At 44.0% G+C, this 12,156-nt stretch overlaps 1 protein-coding gene across 1 annotated transcript in view; it reads left to right on the top strand.

The window, feature by feature from the left end:
* TTC21A (tetratricopeptide repeat domain 21A) overlaps nt 1-12,156 on the top strand; it is a 294,579-nt gene that overhangs the window by 194,718 nt on the left and 87,705 nt on the right. The window contains 1 exon segment of the mRNA XM_030198073.1: nt 1,120-1,223. Coding sequence (XP_030053933.1) covers nt 1,120-1,223 — 104 coding nt within the window.

Here is a 12,156-nt window from a genome sequence, read left to right as displayed (position 1 = left end):
GGTATGTATCTTCATTTTCATTCTGCTGTCTACAGAGAACTCCAGTTAAGGGTAAGCAATTTTGCTAAGTGCCCACATGGTTGAAAGTACACATGCACTTTTCATTTTGTGGACTATGTAGGACTTTCACTTTGGAAATACCTGCACATATTTACACCTGCTGAGTTGTACAATTACTATCTCTGAGTGAGCGAAAATATGTGCATATTTTTGAAAACTAAAAATGGTGCATATAGTTACACACCCTGTTCTCAGGAAACCATCCCCCCCCCCCCCCCCCCCCCCCACCACCAGGTAAAAAGTATTTGCAAAATGACACTACATGAGTACTTTTACCCACTTATAGGATTGGTATCATGGAATTTTGCTACTAATTGGGGTTCTGCCAGGAACTTGTAACCTGAATTGGCCACTGTTGGAAGCAAGATACTGGGCTGGATGGACCATTGCTCTGACCCAGTATGACTATTCTTATGTTCTTGTGTTAGCAGTTCATAAGAGCCTATTTCCTTGGTCAAGGTACTTATTTATCTGTGAAAATGGTTTTGCACATTATCCAGCCCAAACAGAATTCACTATCCATGTAACACGAATATTGCATGTCATACTATACTGGCCAAAAGAACATACTTTAATTCTATTTGAACTTTCATTGCTAGGAGCACCTTACTTTATTTCTCTTTCCGGACTATGGGGTATATCTACGTAAGAGTGTTAGGAAATGGGTTAGCATCCAGGAAATAGGGCATTTCCAGGTATTTCTTTTTCATGTTGTATGCTAATGTTTGCATTAGCACTTGCAACCTGAAAAAAAAAATGACACAGGAGTACTTACCACCTTCTATTTGTACAAATATAGATGCACTAGCTGAAGAGTGCATACATACCCATTCTTCGCCCTAACATGCCCCATCCAAAAAATAAATACAAAAATATAGGCAAAAAGGTTACTTACCATAAAACACTTTAATGTGCTCTGAGATAAATATTTTCACACACGCTGAATGTGCATTAGGGCTTAACTCCCTTTAGTGGTCATAACCTAGCTCTATTATTAGTGACCCTAATGGACCACATTTTTGAAATATTAAAGAAAATTTATACTTTTTATTCTTTCAGTTGGTGACTTGCCCTCCTTGATAAATGATGTCAAGTACTTGATTTTACTAGCTAAAGTTTATAAAAACAATAAGAAGAAAGAAGTGGTAGAAACTCTGATAAAGGTAATTCACAATAGACTATGTATTGAATATTGAAAGAGTACACGTGGAGAGGCATAATCGAAAGGGACATCCTCATTTCGATTTGGACGTCCTCGCAGAACATCCTGATCCAGGGGCGGGGAAACCCGTATTTTCGAAACAAGATGGACGTCCATCTTTTGTTTCGATAATACGGTCAGGGATGGCCAAATCCTTAATTTTGGTCGTCCCTAGACTTTGTCGTTTCTGATTTTCGGCGATAATGGAAACCAAGGGCGTTCATCTCAGAAACGACCAAATTCAAGCCATTTGGTTGTGGGAGGAGCCAGCATTTGTAGTGCACTGGTCCCCCTGACATACCAGGACACCAACTGGGCACCCTAGGGGGCATTGCAGTGGACTTCATAAATTGCTCCCAGGTACATAGCTCCCTTACCTTGTGTGCTGAGCCCCCCAACCCCCCCCCCCCCAAATTCACTACCCACAACTGTACACCACTACCATAGCCCTTACGGGTGAAGGGGGCACCTAGATGTGGATACAGTGGGTTTCTGGTGGGTTTTGGAGGGCTCGCTGTTTCCTCTACAAACGTAACAGGTAGGGGGGGATGGGGCTGGGTCCGCCTGCCTGAAGTGCACTGCACCCACTAACACTGCTCCAGGGACCTGCATATTGCTGTGAGGGACCTGAGTATGACATCTGAGGCTGGCAATCAAGATGTTTTTTGAGGGTGGGAGGGGGTTAATGGCCACTGGGGGAGTAAGGGGAGGTCATCTCCGATTCTGTCCGGTGGTCATCTGGTCAGTTCAGGCTCCTTTTTATGCCTTGGTCGTAAGAAAAACACGACCAGGTAAAGTCGTCCAGGTGTTCGTCAGGGACATCCTTGTTTCTTTCGATTATGGTTCAAGGACATCCTAGTGTTAAGCACGCCCAAGTCTCGCCTTCGCTATGCCTCCGACCCACCCCCTTGAACTTTGGCCGTCCCTGCGACAGAAAGCAGTTGGGGACGTCCAAATCGGCTTTCGATTATACCAATTTGGACGTCCCTGTGAAAAGGACGTCTATCTTCCGATTTATGTCGAAAGATGGGTGTCCTTCTCTTTCGAAAATGAGCCCAATAGTATATAATAAATTAATACGTTTATTGAAAGGTATCACATAGAGGCCAGTACTCAGACTAGAGCATGTGGCTATGGTAGTTGGCCATCTTTTGCTTGTTGCTTTAGGCTAATTTTCAGCCGAAGCCTAATCTGCTGGGTTTTTTTTTGTTACATTTGTACCCCGCGCTTTCCCACTCATGGCAGGCTCAATGCAATGGGGCAATGGAGGGTTAAGTGACTTGCCCAGAGTCCAAAGGAGCTGCCTGTGCAGGGCCGTGCCGATGCGGTAAGCGAGGTAAGCGCCGCAGGGGGGCGCCCACCTCTGGAGGGCGCCGCCGCGGTGCTTACCCTCGCCCCGGCGCCCCAGCCCAATCGTGGACTTCGGACGTCCCTGCTGCCCTCACAAGCGTAGCGCTTTTGCGAGGCAGCTCGGGCTCTCCCTCCTTCCTCGGGCTCTCCCTCCTTCCTTCCTTAGTTCCCGCTCTGGCTCCCCGATCAGCAGCCCCCCCCCCGCGTGTTTTAACCTTTACGCGATGTCAATCAATGAAGAACGCACACCAGACTCGTTTCCAGCTTCTCTCTTCACACAGTATCCCGCCTTCAGCGTCAGCGATGATGCATTTCCTGTTCCCGCGAGGGCGGGATACTGTGTGAAGAGAGAAGCTGGAAACGAGTCTGGTGTGCGTTCTTCATTGATTGACATCGCGTAAAGGTTAAAACACGCGGGGGGGGGGGGGGCTGCTGATCGGGGAGCCAGAGAGGGAACCAAGGAAGGCAGGAGGGAGAGAGCCAGAGCTGCCTCACAAAAACGCTGCAGCCTGCCACATGTAGGGGAGAGGAGCATTGTTGGCGATGTATGGATGCAGGGCAGGGAGAGAGAAGAAATCATTGGACAGGAGGGGAGAGGGCAGAGCAGGGGAGAGAATTGCTGACAGGCATGGATGGGAGGGCATGGATGGGAGGGCAGCAGCAGGGCCCAGGGAGAGGACAAATTGCTGAAAGGGGAGGGGAGAGAGGAGGATTGCTGGCTATGGATGGAGGAGGGAAGGGCAGAGAGGGACAAGAATGGACATGGATGGGAGGGCAGGACCCAGGGAGAGAGAAGAAATTGCTGGAAATGGATATAGAGCAAGAAATGAAGAAGAAAGGAGGAAAGTAAAGAAATAAATGGAAAGGAAGCCCTGGAAATGGAGTTAAGAGGACAGATAGCAGCAGACTCAGATACTGGGCCAGCATGATCGGAAAAAGAAAGTCACCAGACAACAAAGGTAAAAAAAAATCATTTTATTTTCATTTTAGCGTTTGGAATATGTCCACTTTGAGAATTTACATCTGCTATCTTATTTTGCAATGTATAGCAATTTGTTTCTAAGAATATTGCTGACAGTTCCTGTCAGTGTGGCAAGTGGTGAGCGATCATTTTCACCGGGGGGGGGGGGGGGGGGGGGGCGCCAACTGATAGTCTGCAGGGGGGCGCCAGAGACCCTAGGCACGGCCCTGTGCTTGTGCCTGAAGTGGGAATTGAACTCAGTTCCTCAGGCCACTCCTCCACTCTATGTGGCTCCACTCTATGTTGTGGCTGAAAATGGGTTTGAATCTAACTGGCTGAAATATGGTTGGCTAAATTTAAGCTACCTATCATATACTTAGTGTAATGTTCAGGCAAGCCATATCACTGCTCTGTTACCCACTCCCAGAATGATTAGCATGCAGTTTAAACCCAGTACTGTAAGCTTACAACAACACCAGGATAGAGTCTCAATTCATAAGCAGATCTTCTTTAATGTAGTAACTTGACCAAGGAGAAAATAACTTGGAGTTTGCTTGAAAAGTACTGTAGCCTCTGCTACTAATGTCCACTTTCAACCAGTGTGCCCTAGACTCAGGAAACTGGGAGAGAAATTTCTGCACACACTGAGAAGTAATGCTGTACAGTAAACTAGTAGGTTGTGGACTGGGTACAGTGGAAGTGGTAAAAAGACGATGGAATTACAGTGATTTTAGAGGCATTCACTGCTGCTAAATCAGAGAGCTGCTTCTACCATGTTCTCAGGAGAGAGAGAAAAGAAAAAGAGGGGGGGGGGGGGGGGGGGTGGCACTACTAGCCCAGCATGCTAGAAGTCAAGCAGCCAATAGAAAGCCTCCCATTTTATTCTCTGTAAATTAATTGTAACCGTATCACCTCTGATCTGGCAATAGCCTATCAGTGCATTGTAAGCCACTTTGAGCCTGCTAAACTGTGGGGTAAACGTGGGGTATAAATGTGCAAATAAATAAATAAATAAATAAAAACAAAATTACAGAGCACATCCAAGGACATGGATTACTGAGACCAAGTCAGCATGGCTTTTGTGTGGAGAAATCTTGCCTGACCAATTTACTTCAATTCTTTGAAGGAGTGAACAAACATGTGGACAAAGGGGAGTCGGTTGATATTGTGTATCTGGATTTTCAAAAGGCGTTTGACAAGGTACCTCATGAAAGGCTACAGAGGAAATTGAAGGGTCATGGGATAGGAGGAAATGTCCTATTGTGGATTAAAAACTGGTTGAAGGATAGGAAACAGAGAGTGGGGTTAAATGGGCAGTATTCACAATGGAGAAGGGTAGTTAGTGGGGTTCCTCAGGGGTCCGTGCTAGGACTGCTGCTTTTTAATATATTTATAAATGATTTAGAGATGGGAGTAACTAGCGAGGTAATTAAATTTGCTGATGACACAAAGTTATTCAAAGTCGTTAAATCACGACAGGATTGTGAAAAATTACAAGAGGACCTTACGAGACTGGGAGACTGGGCGGCTAAATGGCAGATGATGTTTAATGTGAGCAAGTGCAAGGTGATGCATGTGGGAAAAAAGAACCCGAATTATAGCTACGTCATGCAAGGTTCCACGTTAGGAGTTACGGACCAAGAAAGGGATCTGGGTGTCGTCGTCGATAACACACTGAAACCTTCTGCTCAGTGTGCTGCTGCGGCTAAGAAAGCGAATACAATGTTGGGTATTATTAGGAAAGGTATGGAAAACAGGTGTGAGGATGTTATAATGCCGTTGTATCGCTCCATGGTGCGACCGCACCTTGAGTATTGTGTTCAATTCTGGTCGCCGCATCTCAAGAAAGATATAGTAGAATTGGAAAAGGTGCAGCGAAGGGCGACTAAAATGATAGCGGGGATGGGACGACTTCCCTATGAAGAAAGACTAAGGAGGCTAGGGCTATACAGCTTGGAGAAGAGACAGCTGAGGGGAGACATGATAGAGGTATATAAAATAATGAGTGGAGTGGAACAGGTGGATGTGAAGCTTCTGTTCACGCTTTCCAAAAATACTAGGACTAGGGGGCATGTGATGAAACTACAGTGTAGTAAATTTAAAACAAATCGGAGAAACTTTTTCTTCACCCAACGTGTAATTAAACTCTGGAATTCGTTGCTGGAGAAAGTGGTGAAGGCGGTTAGCTTAGCAGAGTTTAAAAAGGGGTTGGACGGTTTCCTAAAGGACAAGTCCATAAACCGCTACTAAACGGACTTGGAAAAATCCAAAATTCCAGGAATAACATGTATAGAATGTTTGTACGTTTGGGAAGCTTGCCAGGTGCCCTTGGCCTGGATTGGCCGCTGTCGTGGACAGGATGCTGGGCTCGATGGACCCTTGGTCTTTTCCCAGTATGGCATTACTTATGTACTTATGTACTTATATGTGCTCTGAAGGAACCCATCAGAGAAAACTACAAAATTGCATAGATTTATAGTTCAAGGGCACATTTTCATATCTTAACGGCACAAGCACTGAATACTCTATACAAGCAACGTGTATATGAGGGCATACACTCCCCATCTGGTATTGGAAATTTATAGTTCAAGGGCACATTTTCATATCTTAACGGCACAAGCACTGAATACTCTATACAAGCAACGTGTATATGAGGGCATACACTCCCCATCTGGTATTGGTATACCACTGTTTAACGTTTTAAACTATAAACATTATAAGCATGCAAAAGTCCATTTATATCAGGATCTTAAGACTTGACAACTTCTTGTCTGTCTCCAGTACACTGTTGCTCTGGTGACTTCTGAATACTCTATACAAGCAGGTGACTTCTCTCTTGCAGGTTCATAGGAGCTGAAATGAGAGACAGACAACACAAACAACAAACAAAACAAAGGAGGGAGAAAAGATTTGAGTCTCTGGAGTGGACAGTGGTCCACAGAATCCTCATCTCTTTGTGGTGTGGATCACTGGCTCAGTGATGGCTCTACTGAAGAAGTTCCTTGTCTTTCAGGGAAGTCTTGTGTCAAAGTTCCCAAGTGGTGCCAAGTTGTCATTGATGATCTGTAGTTCTTTATCTCTGATGGCACTTTGGTGGTTGGTGTCCATTCTTTCATCAGCTGGTTGATGAAATGAAGATGCAATCTCTTCGTGAGAGGCAATACTGAGTGGTGCTGTGGGAGTGTAAGTATATGGGATGTGCAGGTGTTGAAGAATCTTTTCAGCTCTCTCAGTCTTGTTGAATTATCTGGTGGCTGTGGGTCATCCCAGTCATCAGTACTTTGGGACAGTTCTCTCGGTAGGGATCTTCCTTGAATGATGACTGGAGCCACAAACCCCAGTAGATCATAAAGACTACTGACTGTGGACAAGACACTTCTACGTATATAAGGCTTCTCTTTGGTGGAGACTTGAAAGGTAAAAACATCTCTCTTTAGATCTCATTGTAATCAAAGGCTTCTCTGAAGTGGAGGGGTGTCTACTCTTAGATTGAAATCCTTTAAATCTTTGGCATGATCCTCTGCAGAAAATGCTTTCATTACTTCTGAACTGTTGGAGGCGATTTTATGAAGTCTCAGATTGGCCTCTTCCAGCATTGCTTGTGTTCTCTGTAGCAAGCCAATGACCTTTGTTATGGTATGTAAAGACTTCAAACCATTGTCAACGTAAAAGTCTCTTTCAGTGAAATGTCTGGCATCTGTGCCATACTCTTTTGCATCTTCTTGGGCTGTCCTCCTAAGCCCATAGGTTACTACTGCAGGTGATGGACTATTGACAAAGACATAAACTTTCATTCTGTATTCCACAATTCCCTGATTGATGTCATTGTCATGGTACCACAGGAATCTCAAGTAGTTTCTGTAGTCTGGGTGAATGACAAAGCAGTAGAACATTTGCTGGATATCTGCTTTTTTGGCGATGGGTTACTTTCTGAAGTGAATCAGAACTCTTGATAGGCTGTTTATCATGTCATGCTTAGAAAGCAGCACATCGTTAAGTGAGATTCCTTGAAATTGAGCACTGGAATTGAAAACAGTCCTGACCTGGCCTGGGTTTTGTGAGTGATACACCCCAAAAGTAGGTAAGTACCAACATTCTTCATTATCTTTTAATGGCCCAACTGCCTCTGCATGGCCATTATCCAGCATGTTCTGCATGAATGTTGCAAAGAGTTGTTTTTCTCTGGTTTCCTTCTCAGAGTCTTTTGCAATGAAGTGAGATGAGATAGAGCTTGATCTCCGTTGTTATGGAGTCATGATCTGAGTATCTGAAATGGTATAGGAGCCACCCAGCTTGACTTATCTTTGTAGAATTCCTTATCCATAATTCTCAAGAACTCTCTGTCTTCTACTGAAAGCATTGGTGTGTCATCATTCTTGTTGATTTGGAACACTGTATTCCCTAGATGTTCTCCTAAACCTGTTGGAGAGATGTTCTAACAGATATTTTAGCTGGGATCTGATTCTTCTCAGCAGTAAACCTCCTTCACATGCAGGTGGTTATGACAAGGCTTGAACAAGGTGATGCACCCATTCTCCAAAATACACATTTTGTGGACATCTACACATGGTCTCCTCAGTCTGTCAAGGCAGACATCACCTACTATCACCCATCCCAGGGCAAGTCGGTAGGCATATGGGGCATCAGGTGAACGTGCATGTGACTCATGAACTCTGATCAATGTTGGTGCGTCTCTTCTCTGTTATAGTTGCAAATGATGATGGTGTTGTGCAACCTCTGCTGTGGGAATTTCCTCCTTGTTATCAGGTATATGGTTGCACTCAATAAGAGTCGGTAGATGGGTCTTGTTGCTACCACCCATCGCTTCTACCATTTATCCACTTGCTCTTCTCCCCATCCCGCCAGCCCTATAGAATACACCACTCTCCTAGACTGTCTAGATCCAGAAGAAGGAACACACCCAGCAGACAGAACCTGGACCGAATTTGAACTATTATCAGAAGACCTCATCTCTAAAACTCTCAAAAAATATGCCAAATCCAACTGCAAACTAGACATATGTCCAAATAGCCTCATGAAATCTGCTCCTCAACGATTCATAATAAACCTAACAAACCACATAAACTACATGCTACAAAATAGACTCTTCCCAAAAGAAAAAGGAAAAATCTTACTCACACCAATTCCTAAAGACACAAAGAAAAACACGAGCGAAATAACCAACTACAGGCCAATAGCATCCATACCACTAATAACCAAGATAACCGAAGGTATGGTAACTAAACAACTCACAAGCTATCTAGACAAACATTCAATACTGCATGATGCCCAATCAGGATTCCGTTCGAATCACAGCACAGAAACAGTATTAGTCACCCTTATGACTAAATTCAAACAAATAATTGCAACCGGCAACAATATACTCCTCCTACAATTTGACATGTCAAGCGCCTTCGACATGGTTGCCCATGGAATCCTACTACACATACTTGAATACTTTGGCATCGGAGGAAATGTCCTGAATTGGTTCAAGGGGTTCTTAACTCTGCGCTCGTATCAAGTCACATCAAATTCAACCACGTCCAAGGCATGGATACCTGAATGTGGAGTCCCACAAGGATCACCTCTATCGCCAACTATATTCAACCTAATGATGATCCCTTTAGCAAAACTCCTATCAAACCACAACCTCAACCCATATATATACGCCGATGATGTGACAATATACATCCCATTCAAACAAGACACCAAAGAAATCTCCAGCGAAATCAATCAAAGTCTACATATCATGAACACATGGGCAGATGCATTCCGCCTGAAACTAAACGCAGAAAAAACCCAATGCCTGATACTCACCTCCCAATACAACACAACTGAATTCAACGTGATAAACACACCAAACCTAAAACTTCCAATCTCAGAAACGCTAAAAATCCTCGGAGTGACTATCGACCGCCACCTAACACTCGAAACTCACGCAAACAACATAACCAAGAAGATGTTCTTCAGCATGTGGAAATTGAAAAGGATAAGACCATTCTTCCCAAGATTCGTCTTCCGCAGCCTAGTGCAATCGCTCGTCCTTAGCCACTTGGATTACTGCAACTCATTATACGCAGGCTGCAAAGAGCAAATACTGAGGAAACTTCAAACAGCCCAGAACACAGCAGCCAGGCTCATCTTCGGAAAACCTAAATATGAAAGGGCAAAACCACTACGAGAGAAACTACATTGGCTTCCACTCAAGGACCGCGTTACTTTTAAAATTTGCACATTAGTCCATAAGATCATTTATGGTGAAGCCCCAGCGTACATGTCTGATTTAATAGACCTACCACCCAGAAACGCCAAAAGATCATCCCGAACTCACCTCAACCTTCACTACCCAACTTGCAAGGGCTTGAAGTACAAGACGATACACGCGTCAACCTTTTCCTACACGAGCACGAAGTCTTGGAATACATTACCGCGCAACCTAAGAACGATTAACGAACAAGTCTCCTTCCGTAAACTACTGAAGACTCACCTGTTTGAACAAACTTACGGAAAGAGCTAAAACATATAGAAACCACACTCACTGTTCACCAATGCAATACACATCCACTTCTGATCCCTCATCCATTTATCCAGTCAATCATTCATTTACTCACGGAACTATGTACACTATATGTCTAGATTTCTAACAATGCCCTTTTTTCCCATTGTCTCCTTCTAATGTTTCTATGTTGATGTCCCATTGTTATACTCCCAATGATATTCTAATGTCTCGCACAACTCTGTTCAATCTAATCCATAACCTAGTCGCAACAAATGTATTTCTATTATTCATGTCTTATTGTAAGCCACACTGAGCCCGCAAATAGGTGGGAAAATGTGGGATACAAATGCAATAAATAAATAAAATCCTCTTTGTCATCCCTATACATTTCTTGAGGTGGTAAGGATAGTGATTTCCCTGGATGTCAAAGAATTCCATCCTTGCCAAGGACTTACTCTGCTCATCTATGATGACATACATCTTTACTGCCTTTTCTGGTTGCTCTTTTGGATATACTTTAGCTACATATATCTTGGTGCATGACCGTTCACTGCAGCCTTCTCCACACACCCGTGTACAGTTTGGAGTAATGTTTGGTGGTGATGCTTGCACTACCGCCTTCTCTCCGCTGTGGCTTGACTGTGAGGCTGACAGGTTCCTGTAGGAGTAGGCTTACTCTTGTCAGGGTGCAAGGTGCTGACATGTTGGTTACTACTGCACTTCATACATTTGATGGTTGCTTTACAGTCTTTAGCCATGTACTTGGATGAAGAGCAACAATTGTAACAGATTTTTTAATTTTTCAACATATCTTTATGTTCTATCAAGGGTTTCTCCCTCTACATTTCTTGAGAGCATGAGGTTTCTTATTTATAGGGCACTGTCTATCTGGATCCTCTGCTTTCTCTGCAGTAGGAGGACAATCAGATGGTGGTGTTGCTGTGGGCGACACATCAGCTACAGGTTTCCTGGTGTTGTCACACTTCTTGATTTCATTCAGGAAGTAGCCTGTTTTGCCCACTTTATATACATCAAACATGAAGCTGGGATCATTTCTCCTCTTTGTCAAATCTTGCATAAACTTCACAAAACCTGTGAAGGGAGGAAACTTTTCTTGATGGTCCTTTTTATACTTGGTGCCTACTGATGACCATTTTTGTCTTATGTCATATGGAAGCTTTGATATAATCTCATTTATACCCAAAGCTGTATCCAAGCAGTACAGGCCAGGAAGGTTCGGATAACCTTTGAGTGTTTACATTTCCTGAAGGATATCTAATTTTTGTAACTTGTCATTATCTCTAGTTGTCACCTTTGGGTCACTCCTTATTCTTTTCATCAGTGCCTGTTGGATAACTTCTGGGCTGCCACAGAGCTGGTCAAGTCTCCCACATTTCTTTTAAATCTCTTGAGGAGTCATGCAAATATGCATCTGGTAGTCTCTTTGCACAAATGACTGACTCAGTTCCCAGGCATTTTATCTTCAGGTTTATCTCTTGCATTGGAGTGCACTTCATAATTGTTGTGGCTTCCCTAAAGTTAGATTTCCACTCTCTATACTTCTCAGGGCAATCATTGAACTGGATAAGTCCCATGCTCACCATCTTTTTGCGAGCCATGTATCTTGTTGAGGCTGTTAGGCCACATGGCTTCCACAGTTTATGTGACTCCCATGACATAGAGAGGCATAATTGAACGCGAACACCCATCTCCGTGGGCGTCTATGTCCGAGAATGGGTACGTGAAGGGGCCGGACAGACCATATTTTCGAAAAAAAATGGGCGCCCATCTTTTTTTTCGATAATACGGTTTGTGCCGGGCAAATGCATCGGATATGTACGAATTTGAGCTGGGCGGTTTTGTTTTTCAGCGATAATGGAAACCAAAGGCGCCCAGCTCAAAAACGAGCAAATCCAAGGCATTGGGTCGTGGGAGGGGCCAGGATTCGTAGTGCACTGGTCCCCCTCACATGCCAGGACACCAACCGGGCACCCTAGGGGGCACTTGTAACAAGTAAAAAAAAAAAAGTAAAATACCTCCCAAGTTCATAGCTCCCTTCCTTTGAGTGCTGAGTCCCTCAAATCC

This window comes from Microcaecilia unicolor, chromosome 1 (assembly GCF_901765095.1).
Source record: "Microcaecilia unicolor chromosome 1, aMicUni1.1, whole genome shotgun sequence".
Classification (NCBI taxonomy): Eukaryota; Metazoa; Chordata; class Amphibia; order Gymnophiona; family Siphonopidae; genus Microcaecilia; species Microcaecilia unicolor.
The sequence above is the reverse complement of the archived record's forward strand: the minus strand, read 5'-3'. Positions and strand labels throughout refer to the sequence as shown.